We start from the raw sequence: 19744 nt of genomic DNA on the forward strand, positions 1-19744 counted from the left end.
TTACTTTTTAACGCAGAAAAATCCCATATCTTTATATTTAAGAACCTCAAGAGACGTCCGTGTACTTGGAAATGAACAATCAAAAACATTCCTATTGCAAAAGCCTCCACAATTAGATACTTAGGCTACTCAATTGCCGACTCCAATGCAGTCACAATGTGGAAGGAAGTTCTAAATGCAAAGTCCAAAGTTCTTGCTCCCCAAAAGCGCATGGTTTTCACCAAATATTGTACATTTTCCTTACTTCCTCTCTTTGAATTCTACACCCTTAAAGTTGAGTCAATACTATTGTACGCTTTGGTCATGTGCTTAGCACACATTAACCAATTTCTTGACCAGCTTCAGGGAGGCTTATGGAAGGGAGTGTTGCGCTTATCCAAGTGAGTGCCCAATGTGGTATTAAGACAGGAGTTGGGTTTGACTTCTTTGTCCGCCCGATACAATTGGCGCCAACTATCAAATTAAGGAAAGATGCTATTTCCTCCCAAAAACTCTTTAAACGAAGATCTGGGCTTAATGATATCTGCTGCTAATCCGCCATCTGTTGTAAAATATTACAACAAAATGGTGGCTAGCTCTAACTCGTGCTGATTTGGAGTTCCGGCAAGCGCATGTAAAACTCTGTCTTTTTGCGCATGATCGGTGTAAAACCTTAAATATCATCGAGACATTGAAGAACTACAAAGCAGCTAAATTCTGCACAGGCAGATTACCGCATAAAGCATACTTAGTGCAATTCCCATGTCATAAAGCAAGGGACTCATATTTGAGGTTCAAATTATATCAACCGCTAACATTGGACAGAATTAAGAGATGGCCAACGTACACCCCCTCAACAGCGGGGATGGGTGTAGATTCTGCAAGGATGATAGCCAGCATGAATCCATAAAGCACTTGGTCATCTATTGCGCACATTTTGAAAAAGTTCGCCTTGAAGCATTCGGAACTGATAGAGTCGGAGATTTGGTAGGTAAAAGGGAAGGGTTTTGGTTATAATGTATGTGGGGTAACACCACCAAAGTCATCCTACTGCTCACGAGATTCCTGAACATCTTAAATTTGGAATTGGAAAATAAATGTCTGTCTGATGCTTGAAGATTCTCTACCTCAGCGCATTAAGCGTTTAGAAAGACATGGCTATTTGTGTGGTTCTATATCTATTTTATCTGAACTAATGCATATTGGAGTTGTGGTTCCCGACAAGAATTATTCATTAAAATGTTCCTTGTGTTGTACTTCAAGCATAGGGCAATAGAGAATCTCTTGCCCTCAGAGTGGACGAATTATGGCCTAGATTGTCTCTTTCTCGCTATGTGATTATGTTGTTGTTTTAAACGTGGATGTCATTAGGTGTAAATATTTTATTTTAATGGAATGGCGACATATGTAATGTGTTTTCCTTCGGTTTTTTTGATTTTTTCTTTCTTTCTTCTATTATGGAATGAGAAATGCAAATGGAATGAGAAATGTAAATGAAATGTTGTAAAAGTTTGTTGATCGAACTATAAACAACGTTTGAAATAAAAAAGAAAATAGTAGGGTAATACGTGGTGCACAGATAAGAAGGACAAAGAACAGGGTTGTGTCATAAATGTTAGAGGAAAAATAGTGAGCAAAGTCATTAGCATAGAGGGAGAAGGCAGTGGATTTGTTTTGGAGGTGTGAGCTTGGAGAATATATGAAGGTTTGAAGGAGTGATTGACAAATCCTCCTAGTTTATAAACTTAATCTCTTCACTTTTTAGTGTCCAATGCAGAGTATTTTGGCATGCTAGGAGTAGGGTTTGGATTTGTGCAAATCGTGCAAATGGTTGCACAAGCACCGTAGATCACAGTGATTTTTTGCTTGGAGGGTCTGAATTTCAGAAGTGATCCAGGGTTGATAACGGGCACAGCGAATGTGTGCACAGAAAAGTGTTCTTCAAAGGACAAGTGCATAGTTGAAGTCTGTTCTGGCTAACAGCACAGATGTTTTCAAGGTTGATCTACTATATGGTTGCATAAATGGCAGATCTGTGCTCTACAAATCCCAGGTACCTTTTCCTATTGAAAGAAATAAGTGGCGCTAAGTGGCGCTCCTGTCAAATAGCTCAAAAGGTCAGAGCAAGAAATCCGGGCTCCAATTCAGCGGACAAGTTAAAAACAAACGCCTCCTAACATATCCACTGTTGAAAAATCTTTATAGGCCGATTCCAATTATAGCAAGTCAACGACCCCAGCATCCCACCAACATCAGTATAAAAAGATGCCTACCTTTTTGTCCCCGGGGTTGGAGTTAGATGGCTGTATCAGCGATAGACTTTCAGAAATTGATAACAAGCATGTTGTGGTGATAGGCCACTGAAAACTGATTGATAGCTTCATCAGAAAACCACCAAAAGCAAAGCAGATTTGAGGTGTAGGCAGATAATGTAAAGGTTGAAAGGAATTGATAATGTACAACTTGGAGTGCTAAATCCTACCATAGAATGACCTAGCTCAAGAATTAGCATTATTCTGGTGACCGTTTGTACATTAAAACACACTCAACTTGAGCACACCTTCATTTAAGCCCGAGAAAGAAATAAGTGGGAGGCCAATGGTCTTAGCATTAATGATGACACTAGCCAACCCGCAACCAGCAAGGGGAGCGAGCGCACATGCAAAATGTGAAGTTCATAACGAACCTGAAAATCATTTTCAAAAAGGAGGGCAGAAAATCAGCTGCACATCTGGAAAAGAATACAGCACAGTATAAGAGAGCCTACAAAAGCGGAGGAACTTTTGAGGAGGATACAGATGTGATAGAGCCGCCAGCACTAGGTCTCTGAAGGGACCTCTAGGGTAGGAGAGTTTACAGGATGCACTCTACCGCCTCGGGATGGGTGGTATACAACATTTTGAAGTGAAATGAATAATCCATCTTTAACTAAAAAAAATGCAATGCCAAAAGGGCGAATGGCCCTATTTTACAGAAGAAGTGTCTTGCGGCACTGGTTGAGGGGGTTCCGATGGGCGGTCAGGAGCCCCGTCGGCACCCTCGACGTTCTCGTCGTCTCCTACGTCGGGGTCCCTCCCGACAGGATGGTCTTCTTCCACGCCAGCGCCGTGGCCTAAGACTTCGATCAGTTCCTCCTCAGAGGTTGAGGCCGAATCCACGACGACCTCCTGCCCCCCCGTTTTCTTCTCCGTCGGAGGTTTCACGGGGGTCCTGTCGATGGGCATGAAAGAGGACTCCCTGCGCGGTGGCAGGGAGATTCTGGGCCCAGAGGTCGCCACCACTGGTGTAGCCTCCACAGGCTGAGCCAGGGCCGCCGCGACTGTCTCGATAGAGGCCTTGGCCAGATGGATCAAGGCTTTCACCACCTTAGGTGCGCTCACCGCCTTCTCCTTGGGGGGAGGGTCACCACCTCGCTCCCCCTCCGATGGGGCCTTCGAGCACGACCGGGGTCTCTCCAGGAGCTTCGGCGGGTGCTCGGCCTTCCTCTTACCCGAGCCAGAGCGTTGGCTCGTGGTTGATGGCGCCGGGGAGGATGCGCCCTGCCTGGCGCCCGTAGAGCCCGACCGTTCGGCGCTCCCGGTGCCAGCGGACTCGCAGTGCTCGGCCTTCTGTTGGACCCCCGTCGACGGGGCACCCTCAAAGGTCTTAGAAGACCGCTCGGACTTCTTCTTCTTGCCTGACGGGCTCTTCCCTTCCAGCCAGTTGGCGAGACGCAGATGGCGGTCCTTCATGGTCCGCTCCGACATATTGCCGCAAAACGCACAGTCCTTCTCCACGTGCGTCTGGTCCTCATGCAGGAAGTAGAGGCAAAGGGAGTGTTCGTCCTCCTTAAAGACATTCTGAAGCTGGCATCCAGGGCAGACCCTGAGCAGCTTTCCGGGCGTCGAGCTTCCCTTCTCCTGGGCCATGATCGAGATGGGCCTGAGAAACTTCTGGAGTCCTCCAAAAGCGTGGCTCGACGAAATCTTCACCCTTGAGGGGCGTAGAAGAATCCGACATGGGTCCCCGTTGATCGGATTAAGAAACGGTGGAGCTTGAGGCTCTTTTGATCGAAAAAGAGAACATTTTCCTAAGAAAAAGCGCGAAAAAAGCACTAAAGCTCGAGAGCAATAGCACGAGGATCCCAACACTTGAACGTGCGGTAAAAATCTGAAGATGGCTGCCAGAGGCGGGGCTTAGGGAGATGGCAGTCATTGGCTGTGGTCAGTATGACGCAGAGATCATTGATTGGTTACTACTACGAAAGACAGATCAGAAACGAAACTGATACTGATTTTTCTTTACCGAGGATTCCCAGCCTGACGACGGGGAATATTCATGAGCATGTGAATCCATGCCAGACCCCATGCTGGAGAACTGTACATATATTATAACGGCGCCACACATTTTCTATGTCCAACATGGTCACATCACAATAGCATCTCTGGTAGATTTCAGAAAAGGTTGACGTGTGATACAGGACCTACTAGCATCTTAATGGTGCAGCGTCGCTAAACTCCTCCGAGGCACGTCTGCACGTTGGACTGCCAGCAGCAGCAACTTCCTCCACACCACCCAAGCCGGAGCGGCCTGCTCCCGGTACAGGGACGAGCTGCTGTCTCTGAAAACCCAGTTCTGCTCTCTCGGAGCCAGGTTTGCGCCAAACCTGCGAGTCAATGCTCCAGGCCTGCTGGCCTTTCAGAAGAACCGAGTAGCTGCAATTCTGCCCTAATACCTTCCCACAGGATAGTATGCCTATGCACAGAACATGCATTTTCAATGGTTTGTGTTGTTTAACAAAGTCTACTCCACTCCCTCACGCAGAGGACTGCTCTTTGTTACTCATTCAAGTAAAATATATTTAGTATGTAGACCATGTCATAGCAGAGGTATTGGTTAACAACCTCATCTTTCACCCATCTGGTTAATTCGTTTTTGTACGATAGCCATAGCCCCCATTCCCCCCGCTTCCCTCGCCCTTTTGTTCCTACACTTCACTCCACAACACCTTTCTTTCCTGCATGCCCCATATTTTGTTTTTAATTTTGGCTACTAGGTAGAGGCGCTTAAGCACCATGTATAAGCTAAAATTATTACAGCAAAGATGGGCTGGGGGGCGATGGCATGTGAGGAGAGACACACAGCTTGTGGGTTTTCTTTGGTTATTTACCTACCCATTAACTGTCCATAGGACATGGTCATTTTTATGGCCATTTCCTCCCACTACCTCTGCCCCACCCTGCTCAAAGCACCACCTTATGGGATCTCTTTGAGATAGCTCTACCAAGTAGTAACATCAAACGGTGGCCTGTCATTGTTATTCTAAACAGCCTACTGAGAGTTAATGGCTTAATTGCAGCTGATTTACATAGGTTTCTTACAATGAAATTCTATTACAAACAAACACTGACAACCCCAACAGTTTTGACTTGTGTATAGGTATTAGATAGGCATGTGCTAGGCACTATAGTCATATGCCCAGGTAATCACACAATTTTCCAAATGTTGCCATTTTATGGCCGAGTAGTACCATTATGGCAGTACTTGGCAAACGACTATTACATGCCCACACAAAAGCCAAAACTGTTGGCTTGTTTGTTAAACCATACTCTAACGTAGGAGGCAGGGAGACAACCAGGAGCAGAGCCAGCCTCCATTTTGGCAGGGGATAGATGACAGTTTTGAAAGCTGCACAAAAGAGGTGATGGCTGGAAGCTTTAGAATTAATCTTAACCTCTGGCTTGCTCTGGGGATCCCATCAGACCATCGCTCTTCACCTGCCAAAAAGGGGAAAGACCATCTACAAATCAGGCTTGGTCCCACCCCAAAAGAGGCTGTCCAGCCCAACTGCTTGGTCACATCCCTTCTGCACGAGGGTTCCATGTAATAATGTCTCTGCAGAAATGTCTCCTGACAAAAAAGTCACCGTTTTTTTCAGAGACATTATTACATTGAACATGCAGGTTTTTTTACAAGGGGAGCAGGGGATATCCCTGCAACCCGTTCCGATACATAATGTCACCATATATAATGTCGCCAATGGCTTTTCCAGGTGACATATATGAGGACATTATGTATGGGGTCATTATTACCCGATACCTGAACGAGACCACAAGCATCCCCACACATGTTTCGGCCTTTCTTGGCTCGCTAGTGCAGTGGGCACAGGACCCACATCTGGGCATACCCCTCCAACGCGGGGAAGCAAAACAAAAGAGGTAATGGCTGGAAGGTGTAGAATTAATCTTAACCTCTGGCAATGAGGCTGGAACATATATGGGGATGCGTGTGGTCTCCTGCAGAAGGGAAGTGACCAAGCAGTGTGGGCCGGACTGCCCCGTTTGTAATGGCTTGGCAGCTGAAGAAAGATGGTCTGGAGGGTTGCCCAGGGCAATGCCAGTGGTTAAGATTTATTGTAAACATTCCAGTCATCACCTGTTTTGTTTTGAGTTTTGAAAGTTGGTCATGAGTGAGGCCACTAGCGCATTGTGCTGTCAAGGCTACTCAACCCCCCTCCTCTGTGCCCAGGAAGCTGAATGACTATTACTCCTTCCATTGGTCCATTAGATGCACCTTTCAGGCCAATTCAGCGGCTATTCAGTTTCATAAAGAGATGCTAATCATTGGAGTCATGGGGCATCTAGAAACTGAGCCTAGCAGTTAAGCCTCTGGCTTCATCGCCTGGGCAGGCTTTTGTTCTCTGACACCCACTCTGTTTGCAGTGGCTGCCATTTTAATGATTGTATGAATGTAAATAATCTGGTCTCCCAGGTGAGAAATTTGACAGGCTCTTCCTGTGCCAGAACCCCATTCCACTCGGAGACCTAGGAAGCAGAGTACTGCCTTCTGACTTCAAACTCCTACAAGTGGGAGGACTTAAGTCCTCCCAAGCCGGTGACTGGAGCCACCCCAGGCTGACACTATTTGCATGGCCTGGGCCAAGACCAATTATTGCTCGACAATTTACAACACAAGACATTTCGACACGGGGAAGAGGATCTGCATTCTAGACTTCAGAGTTAGTTTGGATGTTGGGTTCAGCAATTCGGTCACAGAACTTGACAAAGGCAAAACAGCATATTTTACAAATCTATACTAATTCAAGTGGAAAAAAGGATTATGCAAATGTTATGTTAAGTGTATTTTACCGCACTAAAACCACTACGGTGGTTATTGCCAATAATCACGGTAGTGGTTTTAGGGCACCAAGACCTTATCTGACGAATAATGGCAGGGCACCTGCCTATCTGAGAGAACAAATAATTTGTTGCACGCCAGGGCGATCTCTGAGATCTGAATCGCTAGTCAAATTGTCTGCCCTCCAACGGGCACGGCAGATCATTTCCAGTAAGAGTCGCCCAAGTTTGGAACGGATTACCAAACACTGTCAGACTTGAGAGAAACTACATAGCCTTCAGGAAAGCGCTGAAGACAGTTATCTTCAGATAGTCACAGTAGGCCCCAGTGGAGTCAATGAATCGGTCAATCGTCTTCTCAAACGTTGTTGGCTTGGTCTAAATGTGTGCACCCTGATGCCTGTGGGATTCGGCACAATATAAACAAATAAATAAAATAAATATAAATAATCAGTCCGAAAATGCATCCTTATCATTCTGCTTCACAGCTGCAGCTCAGTGCTGGTTTTTGTTTTTGGTTTTCTGGCATTCCTGGGAGCATAGGATCCTTGGAAGTAAATGCCTACAGGGTAGTACAAAATCCATTCCCTAAGGGGCACTACCTTAACCTTCCTAGTCAGCTGAACATCCTCATCTTTCAACAACACAATGAGTAATTAACAGTGTCTTAGCCCCTCCACAGGTATATATATCGGTACCACACCTCTTTGGCTAGAACCCAGACCCCAAGGCTTTAGCCCTAGCCAAGCTATTTTACAGGCACGCATGTTCGACCTTTACAGCAACATTAGACTATTATATTATCCTGCTGAAAGTTCTAGCAATTACCATACTTTTGAATATGCAGGTTCCATGTCCTATCAGCTACATAGGCCACTCACAGTTGAAAACTGAATTACCTATGAGTATTCCCGCAAAGCTCATAAATAAGCTTATGCGGTCCTGTACAGTAATGTCATCTTCAGTCACTGTCTCGCATTCCTACCGCCACCACTACCGTCCAGTTCACTGGGTTTGTTCTCTTTAGAGCCCCAACAACACCCTGTGCCTTCAGTACATGACCCCCTTAAGTGCCGCCCCAATCTTCAGTTTCTTCCTCCTGTTGATCTCGGGGGCCACATTTCTTCCGTGCCCCCATCCTCTATGCCCCTTTACCCTAAACACCTTCCTGCCGTTAGAAATGGCTACTACTGGGCCCTAGGGCTTCGGTGCCCCAGAGTATATCCATGCGGAGAACTACAAATAGCCTCAGGTCCTCTTATAAAAAAAAAAAAAAATACGCCCGTGCCCTCCCTGCCACTGTACCCTGCAGCGCCACCAGTCCCTGCGTCGCTTCATTCCTCGTCCAGTCGCAGTCATTCGATACACCCCCTTTTAGAAACACGCTCCATTTGTGTAGCCAGCAATTTTTATTTTTCGCCTTTTTTTAACTTTCTGTGTCCCAAAATACACTCTAATGCAAGTCAACGGCTTCCCGCGGCACTACCTCTTTATGACTCAACATGTCCTTCTTGGGTGTTCCCAAATGCTGTCAGCATGCCTAGGTGCCCCCCGCTCCCCTCCGGCCCGCACCTGAAATCCTTGTCGCTGGAGCCCATCTTCTCGAGTAGGCCGCAGAGCTGGTACGAGGCGCCGCCGCCGCCGCCGCTCATGTTGAAGCCGAGGCAGGAGGGCACAGGAGCCGCCGGGATCGGGCCAGGGGAAGAGAGCGGGCCGGGCAGCAGCGCGAGCGCACGGCTACTGGCGGCAGCAGCCAGGCGTTCACCGAACGGTCGGCCGGCTGGCAACAGCGCCCCTGGTGGAAGAAGCGCGCATGCGCGCGACAGGTGGCGCTGCTACAGCAGGGCCATCTATACCGGGGGCTCCGAGCACGCGCGCGCCCAAGAAGAGGTCTGCAGTGCCTCGCGCGCCGGCTCGCACCCGGCTCTGCCAGCCAGCCCCCGCCACCAGACACACACACACACAAATAACCCGACTGACTTGCAGTTCACTAGCTGCTCTCAATCTTAGGATTTCCCTTTGGCATCCATTGGACGGCTCAACCTATAGTGTTAGTCTTCTCTTTTTTGTGAAAAATGAGAATAAATAAGTGGTTAAGTATTCGGCGCGAAAGCATCCCGCAGCACTCTGCCAATTACCAGGACCAGGAAGGACGATTTTGAAGATGACCGCAAACAAAAAACAAAGAACTTATTAAGAACTATCAGCAGAGAGCTGACATCATAAATTATCATTTAAAAACGCACAGCTGTTGGATTTAAATTGACTGCAAATTTAATCAACTTGGAAAAGTGAACACACTACTAAAAAGTGTTTATGAAGGATCAAAATAGGTGTAAAACAGACTAGGATTTTCTCTCCTGATGAACCATTGTAATGAGGAATGGGGAAACACCGGTCGAGAGTGAGTGTGAATTAAACTAATCAAGTGAAAGAAAAAAATATTATTTGAGAACTACTTTTACTTATTGAATTGTAAAGTGTGGAGTAAACACTTGGACTGAATATACATGTGATGGTAACATGTGGAAATCAAAATAAAGAGCACCACAAAATAGAAGCAATGTATTGAAGATCCTTTTTTCTTTCCAATACTCACAGCAATAAATTTAACTTTAAAGGTTGGCACATTTGAGTAGAACTTTACAGCTCACATCGATTCATTTTTCAATAAGTATTCGATAAGGTCACCAGCTAGGGTAATCTTGCATACTTGTTGCAAACAAATCTGGGGCACGGCAAACATGGACTGGTACATGCCCTTACAATGTTTTCCATGTTGAGTACTCAAACATCTCTAAACTGAAGGAGAGTACTGTACTGGTACTCGAATATTAGACCAGGTGATAAAGTATTTAATTTACTGTAGAGCAAGGCATTAGCACCTAAAGAATTGGCTGTGGGAAGTATAGTTTTCAACCTCCTCCTCTCTTCCCCCGCCCGGATGGCCCATTAGGCCTTGTTCAGTGTCTTACATGCAGAACAAAAGGAGAACCAAATTTACAGTCGGGTTTACAGTTCCAAGGCAGCTAGTGTGTTCAACACCATTTGGCTAATTGAGCTGTAGCTGTTTCATAGACCCTCCAGAGCTTTTATCTAGAGGACAAGGACGAAGAGAGTGGATGGGACACCCACCCCTGGGTGGTAAGAAGGGCATAGCATTTACTTTTTTGACGTGTTTATTTGTCATAGCAGTGCCTTTTCAAATGTATACATGTTTAAGTGTTTGGAACAGTGATGGATGTTTAAAATCCACACAATCTTACTAGACCACGAAAGTGAACACACAATACAATTCCCCTTTTGACACTTTGCTTATATCTATGATGGCTGCACGTTTGACATACAAAAAAGAGTTTGCTTTTATGTGGATATTCAAGTATTTTAATACAATGCATAACAACAAGCTGGAAGTTGGTCCAAAACAATTACTGTATTAGGCAAGTGACCTCATCACAAAATGTATTGTGCATCTTTAGGTGCAGAAAGTAAAGTGGTGTAAAACGGAGATTTACTTAGGGTTCTGTTACTGTTTTATTCTGGTGACTTGAAATCCCTTTAGGACAGTGGTATTCAAGTTTTTTTATACATACCGTCTCTTTAAGTAAAGATATTGTCTGAACCCCCTCCCAAAAGCTATAACTGTTTATATTTTCTATTGAAAACATTCACTGTAAACTGTTTTTAAAACACCTCGCTCCACCCCTAGTCATCCTTATAGGACCCGCTAAGGGGGACAGCTCCAAAGTTTGAAGACCACTGCTTTAGGATGTGCGAAATAAAGCTGAAATGATACTTTTGGCTTAACATGCTTCTATATAGATTGACAGGTTGGGTTATTATGTAATTTGTGTACTTCGCAAGTACACTTTATGAGATGTTGTTCTTGAAAGTCAAAACCTAAATATGTAGGTTATATGGAGCTTCGAAGGTATGTGGTCAGGTGCCAAAATTGCACAGTGGGTAAAACCCGCAGCTTCACTGCTTACAAAATGGTGTGATCCTGGGCAAATAAATGAATCTCACTGGGCCTCATTAGGACCCTGGCGGAGAGGGTATTACGCCAGCGTAGTGCATGGCGTACCTCTCCGCCATACTACGAGTTCCCGTAGCGCCATGGAGGTTTTCTCCGCCTGGTTTTACCAGCCGGAGAAAACCATGGCGCTACGGGACCTCGTTGTTAATTACGCCACCGTATTTTACGGTGGCGTAATTAACTCCTTCCCCACTCCCATTATACCCTATGGGGCAAAAATGGGAATGGGGAAGGGCAGAATGGGGATTGGGGATTTACCGCTCCGCCGAGGTCGGAATGGGGCGGTAAATCCGCCAACCCCCATGGCGCTATCGGCGGCTTTCCGCCATGCTTCGCGGTGCATTTAGCACCGCGAAGTCCGCCTGGGTCGTAATGAGGCCCACTGTGCCTTACTTGCAAACATTTGGGGCCTGATTCACAGAAGTGTTTTATAATGGTGCAAACCCATAGGAAAACGCTCTGTGAATCAGGCCCTTGGAAACCTAAAAACTTTAGTGCATCACAATATTGCTGCCAAAACAGGCCAAAGTCAGTCTGTGATTGATGAACATCTTTAAGAGATTGCTACGTTAGATTGACAGTCAGATTTAAAGTTAATGCCTTAAGAGTAAACCACTATACTCAGATTTCAGTTGAAATGTCTGACCAGGGTGTTGCAACTCATGATGCTCCCAAGGGCCACGCTTAGCAAAATGAGGGACAGGCATAGAGAGTTAAACGAGGGTGTGGGAAGAAGACTGGTGTGAGGCTGAGGGGAATGAGACAAATGAAAAGGTACACCAATGCAAAGAGACATGAGTGAGACACACCTAGAAATAGAAACAAATAGAGGACTACACAAATGTAGTTGCACACATAATGAGATGAATAGAAACTGGTCGGCAAGCCCTAGCAGGACACTAGCATGAAGAACTGTTTGCACCCTACTAGGACTGAGCCCAGGCCAATTTAAAGCCTAGCCTGCAGTTTTTACACGTCTGAGGCCCTGACTGTACACGTGATAATAGCGAGGAAGCTACATCTCTTTTTGTAACAGTTGCTGCGCCTGTGTTTGTGTGTGTGCATATATATATATATATATATATATTTCACCAAAAAAAACGAGGAAAATGCTTTATATTGTATATTTGTTCCCATTTATTACATATATAACATTATGAATGGGACCAACTAAGCAATTTAAAACATTCTACAAGGGTTTTGTTGGCTAAAGATATGTATTTGGGAGCAGTTGGAAATTGAAGGCTAAGGGCCCCATCGGTAGGCCTGAAAGAAGGCCCCAGATTAGGGCGGGGGGGTTGTGGAGGCAGACTTAAGGGTAAACAGAATTATCATTGCTGCAAGTGTGGTAGTGAATTTAGGGCAATTTTGATGTTTTTTAAGTCGCTTTTATTTACTGTTGGAGTTGTGTTTTAGGAGTCTGACTCGCTGGTTTAGCTAGTAGTAGTAGAAAAATGAGATCATCAAGCCCGAAAATTAATGTTGATCCTCACTGAAACTCTTCAAAGTCCTCCCTGCTGCTGTTATCTCAACTGCTTGCCTCACCTCTGTCCAAACCACAAGAGGAGCTGTTCCAGGGCACCACCACACGTGCCTACATTTCAAGAGATGTTTTGCTATCAACATCCTAACAGTTATTAGTTATTTCAAGCTCTGCCATGAAAGGGTGTTTAGAGTGCGTGTGGGAAGGGCCAAAGTACCGGGAGCTGTGAGCTATTTAGTGCTAATCTGGACCACATTGAATGTAGGCCAGCCTAGCCAGTAATAACACTGATGTGCAGCCAGCCTGTATATACATTCTGGGAGTCCTTATAGGGTAGTACTGGCATATATTGGTGCAGCCTGCATGGACATGCATGGGAACAGCCAGCATTAACATATTTTTATACTGGCATATGTATTGGGCATACATTTCATTTGAAAATGTTTCTGTGCATGGTGACTTGCAACCATTGGTTTTTGCGATGTGCTACCATACAACACCAATTGCAAACTGTATGGCTTTCTACCCAATTTTTTAAAGACAGTGATGTAAACCGCACCATTTTAACCCAATGTTTCAAACATTTTCTCGGGAGTGAGAACCCTTCTCAAGCACCCCTTGTTTGGTTTGGGCTCCACTGTACATGTCACTTTGTATGATGTGTGTTGTAATACGCATACAGGGGCTGGACCATCCTTAATGCTGGGGCCTTGCACCACACGTCGGCATGCCATCTTATACATATTTATGCATATGATACAAAGGTTAGTCTGACATAAACCTTTCTTCAGTAGAGAAAACAAACTTTGCTGTAGTTGTTTCACAGTTGTAGGAATAAACCATATTTCGTTTCCTCCAAACAAAAACTCAAGGGGATATTTCTCATGTCTCCTGTATGCGGCGGTGCTGCCGCTGGCCCAGTGCAAATAATCATAAGGGGGCCTTACCAGAATTTCTGCCCCGGTGCTCACCACACCTTGTGACAGCCCTGTGTGTACATTGTATAGTCCGTGCAAACATATTTTTAGTGAACACAGCTTAGTATTAGCATATTTATCTTTATCTGGACAAATATTAATATTACAGATTTGTTCACAATAACTAAAATGAACACACATTTGTTATGTTTAATTGTTGGATCACCATCTACTTGATGTAAAAACAGGACTTACGTAGCTCAATTAGAACCTCTGAGATTAGGCACAGTGAGACAATGCAAATCGCTCATGATCACACACTTTAGTTAAGTGTGATTTAAGAGCAGTCCAGAATTTAGGGACCTGACCACATCTTCCCACGTTTAGGTGGCAGGAATGTGTTATTGTTTGGCACTGAAAAACCTCTTATTTAAAGAGATGATTTATAAGGAAACACAAATCATAACAAAGAACTTGACAACATATGAACCTTCACAGAAATAGTTTAACCAAAAAGAACCTCATTGTAACTTTGTTTCACACCTTCCCTTATCTTGATTAGAAGACTAAAAGTACCACAATCCAAAGTTATAGGTGTCAGGTAACCTGTTTATTGTCGTAACATGCATCCTCTGAATAATTATTGTTTGGACAATATTAGGGAGAATTCTCAGAAATGTGCTAATTCCCTTTTACCCCAGAGACCCCCAGCTCGTTTGCTGGACTTTAGAACTTTTTAATTTTTATCCTGGAGAGAGTGAGACCTTTTTCCCACTCTCTCATGTATTTTTCTTTGATTTGAACATTGTGTTTCTTTTGGTTTTGGAGTCTGAAAAACTACATAGGCATCATCTTTTTACATTGTGACACACATCACCTTCAGTGCAGTGGCACAGGGATGTCTTTCAGATATACCAACATTTTAAATACCTTCTCTTGGTTAAACTACTGTTTCCAAGAGCAGTAAAGTGAAATGACTTTACTTACCTTTTGTAACTTTGCAGACCCAGCACCCACTATCTTTTGTAGAGTGCTGGAGGGGTTACTTAGTATTCCCTTTGGCTACGTTCTCATGAAAACATTTTATGTTACCCTTTCTACAATTAATGGCTGGTGATATGATATGATAGGTTATTTATAACGTGCTTAATACCCAGAGGTTTCTAAGCGCAGACCCGGGGATCGAACCTGTGACACTGGTTTACTTTTTCCTACCATTGTGTGTTTTTACCACATGCTGCAATTGCAGCTGCAGTATAGCACCCATGGGTGCCCATTCTGTCAAAATAGCCCTGGTCTGATTTACTCTGCACGCCAAATCAGGTTTGGTCCTTTTGTTCGTTTTCATCTTTGGCAGGGTTCACTACTGAAGCCTGCCTCTGGCTCCAGCATGTTTGGCAGGGCAGGAAGCGAGGGAGGTGCCCGAAACTTCCTGTGCTTTGTCTCATTGGTTACAGGAATGCACCCAAAGGTGATTGGCCGGCTGGCTGCCCTTGGAGGACAGCCCCTCTGCTGTTATGGCAGAGTCAACCACTGGACGAAGGAATCCAAAGAAGAACTTGGAAGAGACGCTTGCTGCAACTCTAGACCGTTGGTTTGCCCGGTGAAGCCCTGCTGCAGTGCTGAAGCTCAGAATTCGCCTCGACTAGAGAAGCCCTGCAAATACGACTTCTTCCCTTCTCATCTGGAAATCCTCTCATTGCTGGCTTTACTTCCAGTGCATCTGCAGGAACCGAGTGCCAGGGAGAGGAACACCAGAATCAAGTGCATCGTCTTTAAGCCAGACCCGAGGTCCAGGAAGATCCTCCGGATGCCCTCGAAGCAGGACTGACCAAGGCTGAGCCACCTCAACAGAGTGCTGGACCTCAGAAGCAAGGAATGTCCACAAGGTGTCCAAGAACCACGGTGGAGCTATTCGCAAGAAGCTGAAACCGCGATGTGCCGCTGATCTGAACTTTGCCCATTGCTGCCGCCGACCTTCGAATCATAGTGCAGGAGTCCCCAGACGTCCTCCCCCTTGTCCCCACGATAGAGGCCCAGGAACAACATGATCTGCCATACTACAACAGGAACAGAAGCCAGCTGGAACCAATTTCTTCAGACCTAAGGTACTGTGAACTAAGGGGTACTTACCTCCTGTTGGGCAACTTGCTTGCTCTCAGGTGGAACTTGCAATTGTTGCCTTTTGCAGAGTTGCTTGCAGCTTTGCCCTCCACAAACCTTCCAGCTTGTGGTCCAACAGTGATTTCATTTTCTACAAAACTCTCTAACATTGTGCAAGACTTTTTACTTACCTTCAAGAAGTTTGTCAGCTCACCTAGACTTTGCTCACTTGACATTAGCTGTGCTGGCTCCTCGAAGGCTCTTCTAACCTCTGACTTTGTGTTTTAATCTGTCCCTCCAAAGGTCATACATTCTTTACTTGTATAGCTGAGAAAGGGTTAATCTATATTGCATTAATCCGGCTGTGCAGCTTTCTCCTAAAGGCTCAGAGGAGGAGCGTGTTGCAGCCCGGTTTCAGCCCGACACACCATTCAAAAGCATCCAGTTCCGCGTCAGTGGAGCGGAAGTGGTGTTAAAGTGGTGTTGTCGGTGTTGCTGGTGGTGAAGTCTCTGGAATAACTGAAGATAACCCTATCTACTAGAGTTCTTCCATTTTCCTGCTGACTAGAGGAGCTGCACTACGTGGGCAATGGGACGCTTGAAGAGTGACACAACGGAGCTGGGGGCCTAAGAGAGAATTAAAACGAGACAACAGGTAAGGCAGCACATAGCCTCCTACCAGGCCCCGGCCTCGGCATTAACATCGGCTATACCATGCACAAACAAAAGCATATTGCCTTTAAGACAGAGCCGTCTCGTTTTTGTAAGTAAAGCCCAGGACAAGGGGTGGACATTAATGCCAATGTCAGAAGTTGAAGTGTCATCACCCACTGAGTCAAGGGGTGGGGGGAATGAGACCGTAGTACCCTCCACTCAGCCTCTGTCTCCAGTAGCATTAAGGGAGCAAGTGATAGCCATAGCTATCAATAAAACTCTGGACAACTCGAGTCAGGACATCCAATGGAATGAGGCAGAGGAAACGGCTCTTCCGCCAAGCTTGGCGGGGGAAATGATGAATCGCATAAACTGGACCATTTAAGGTATCAGGGATCTGAGGCCCAGGTACCAGGGATGACCTGCCTCCCAGAAAGTATGGGCCAGCTTGATTCATCCAAAGAGCTTAAAAGTCTCTATACATTGGCTATTAAGAAAACAGCAAAGGAAACTCCCTGTGCAACAAAGCACATTCAGGAAACCTACGTGGCCAGTGAAAATAGGAAGGGTCTTATGATCTTGCAAGACCCACCCATAAATCTGTAGGGGATGGTGGGGCAGATCTCTGAAAATGGACTTGTGGAATGGATGGAAATAGAAACCTCAAATACAGAGAAAGATCCCGCTATAAAGTGCCCAATAGCCCCAAGGGAAACTGGTACCCTGGTTGGGCAACAGAAGCCCAGAGAAGTGAATGAAAATGCTCACTTAAACCACCCACCCCTGCCGGAGAGCCCTTAAGGAGCAGTACGACAGCCCCGGTGGTTGTGCAGAGCCATTTATTTACACCAGAAGTCTCTAATAACATGCAGGCTTGCTCGGATTTCACGTGTGAACTGGGGAGTCTGATTTTGGCAAATGACATAAATAGTGCTCCGCCAGTGGGGCAGAATGATTCGGCCCAGGAAACCCTAAGTAATTCAAGGCTGGCATCCAAACTAATTCAGGATATATCAAACCTCACAGGGAAAATTGCAAGAGAAAAAAGGATAAGCCTATCCTTTATAAAGGATAAACTAGCCGCACTTGATGATGAGGACATATTGGATCCATCTGATTAAAATCTAACAAGCCCATGGGGCAGAGTCCAACAAAACCCAAGTAACATACAGATGGACCCAAGAAGGGGTTTCTCCTCCCTGTAACCTAAAGATGACAAGAAGTTGGGGATTGATGACATTTCCCTTGAGAAAATAATTGACCTGTGTAGCAAGGGTAGGATGGCCGATTTTGTCCATAACCAGAATTTGGTGATGGCAGCGTTGAACATCGCGATCACCCCATTTCTCAAACTCTACGGAACTATTAATGAATGCGTGCAATCACTCTACATATTAAATCTGAAAACAAAAGAGGAGACCAGCAAAATTGCAAGTTTCACGAAACAATTGGACGTGAGATTGGAGAAGGAGTCAGATTTGGCACAGCAATGGCAAAACCGCTTATTTGACCTGGCACGACAAGAATCGAAGAATCGAATGACAAGCAACTTCTGATGGAGTCTATACTAGCGGACCACAAGTGGATAAGGAAGTTTAATCAGCAATGTCCTTCGGCCAAAGTGTCATAAATCACCAATGTATCAACAGAAAAGGATAGGGTAACCAAAAAAGGATACAATTGGTAGGGCTCTTCCGGATCCTTTTTCACACGACTTGATTGTAGGTAAGTCAAATTAGACCTTCCAAATGATACAACTCTCTGACTGATGAAACAGGCAGAGAGATGGATCACTGGAAAGGGTGTGGGTATTGTATTGGAGGTTAGCCTGGGATAGATAAAGTATCATAAGAAACTGTCCCGAACTCAACTCACTATGATAGCACAGTATTAGCATTAATTCAAACACTGACCTTATGGCAAAAACTAAAGTATCCAACAAAAGTCTCTTGAAGAAAACCAGGAGTTGAACCAACAACAAAGGAGAGGAAGATTATTAAGGGAGACTTATCCCGAACGGCACGAGGCTCACGCTAGATACCGGGTTGGTGCACTACAGGATAGCGTCCAAAGTACTGTGCACAATCACCTTCCAATAGTTCATGAAATACTTCCTTTCCCACGAAGAACAAAAAAAATAGAAGTTCACCTGTTAACTATCACAGGTACCAAAGGTTCAAAGTAGTTCAGAAAACCACGTGCAGGATTGCACGCGACAGCGTACACGCAGCCAGGACAGCCGCGCTTGGAGACAGCGTTTGCGTGTGGAAAGTTGGCACGCGAACAGGATACACGCAGCCCAGGACAGCAGCGCTTGAAGACAGCGTCCGCATGGAGATTTGGCACGCGAACAGGATACAGGCAGCCCAGGACAGTCGCACTTGAAGACAGTGTCCGCGTGGAGTTTTGGCACGTGAACAGGATACACGCAGCCCAGGACAGCCGCGCTTGAAGACAGCGTCCGCGTGGAGATTTGGTACGCAAACAGGATACACGGCTCCAGGAATTAGCGTGTGGAGGAAAACACGCTACAAAAGGCCAAATAAGTTGCTGAAGGGAATGCGAGGACGCAAGCAATAAAGCAAAAGGCAAATGGCTCCAGAGCCTTCCTAAGAAATATCAAACTACCCTCAAACGAAGAGTTAGAACCCTTACCAAAGAAGCCAAGGAGAGAAATTAACTTAACCAATGCATTGAAAGAGAAGGTCACAAATAAATTTGCTTTAACAGGTGGGATGGATTCCGACGCAGATAATGAAACAGAGCAGGATACAAGTGCCTGTCTGAGTGACCTGATAGAAACAATTGAAAATAACAAAGAGGAGGAACTCTGGGATAATATTAGTCTATCCGACTGGCAAGCCATAGATAATCAATCAAGTTCAGTTCCAGTGGCAAAAAAAGGGAAATCAACGGAAGAAATAAAGAAGAAGGAACCAAAAAAAAAAAGATAAATGAAGGGGGTAAAGTGGTAAATCAATGCTCACAGTACCCTAGAGAGAAAAGAAATAAAGACAAGATGTCTATTCCGGCCAGAAAATGAAAAAATCGATCAAGACAGAGATCAAAAGCCCATGTACAACCCTTAAAGGACCAACTGGATAAAAGAGATAGAAAAAACAGAGACCTCCGAACACCATCAGCAGACAGAAGGAGGACTCGGTACAGGACTACTAAAAGTCCAGATCTCTTAAGACAATTAGAAGCCAGACGAAGAGTAAGACACCAGAGCATCACTGGAAACTCACAGAAACCGATGCTGTATAACAACACAAGACATAGGAATATAGAAAATCCAATCTATGAGGATGGCCGAAGAACAAGTTGGGAGGAGAAGAATCCAGCAGGGCAAACTTACAAGTTAAAATTGGAAAGGATCTGGAGAGATAAAAAGAGGATCCTCCTGAATAGGAATAGGTTGATGACAATCCTCAATGAACTACCAGCGTCTCTAAAG

General features: G+C 45.2%; 1 protein-coding gene across 3 annotated transcripts in view; it reads right to left on the bottom strand.

Moving 5' to 3' along the window:
• The window catches only part of LOC138566324 (cullin-associated NEDD8-dissociated protein 1-like), a 1042465-nt gene extending 1033559 nt beyond the window's left edge, over positions 1–8906 (bottom strand). For 2 of the 3 annotated variants that reach the window (XM_069643460.1, XM_069643458.1), the window contains exon 1: positions 8667–8905. In XM_069643460.1, the coding sequence (XP_069499561.1) occupies positions 8667–8746 (80 nt within the window). In that variant the 5' untranslated portion in view covers positions 8747–8905. Of the gene's footprint in view, positions 1–8666 lie in introns of all 3 variants that reach the window. The other variant, XM_069643459.1, reaches the window with a different exon arrangement.
• Between the last annotated feature and the right edge of the window lie 10838 nt (positions 8907–19744).

Source organism: Ambystoma mexicanum, chromosome 2p, assembly GCF_040938575.1.
Source record: "Ambystoma mexicanum isolate Mex_15411 chromosome 2p, UKY_AmexF1_1, whole genome shotgun sequence".
NCBI lineage: Eukaryota > Metazoa > Chordata > Amphibia > Caudata > Ambystomatidae > Ambystoma > Ambystoma mexicanum.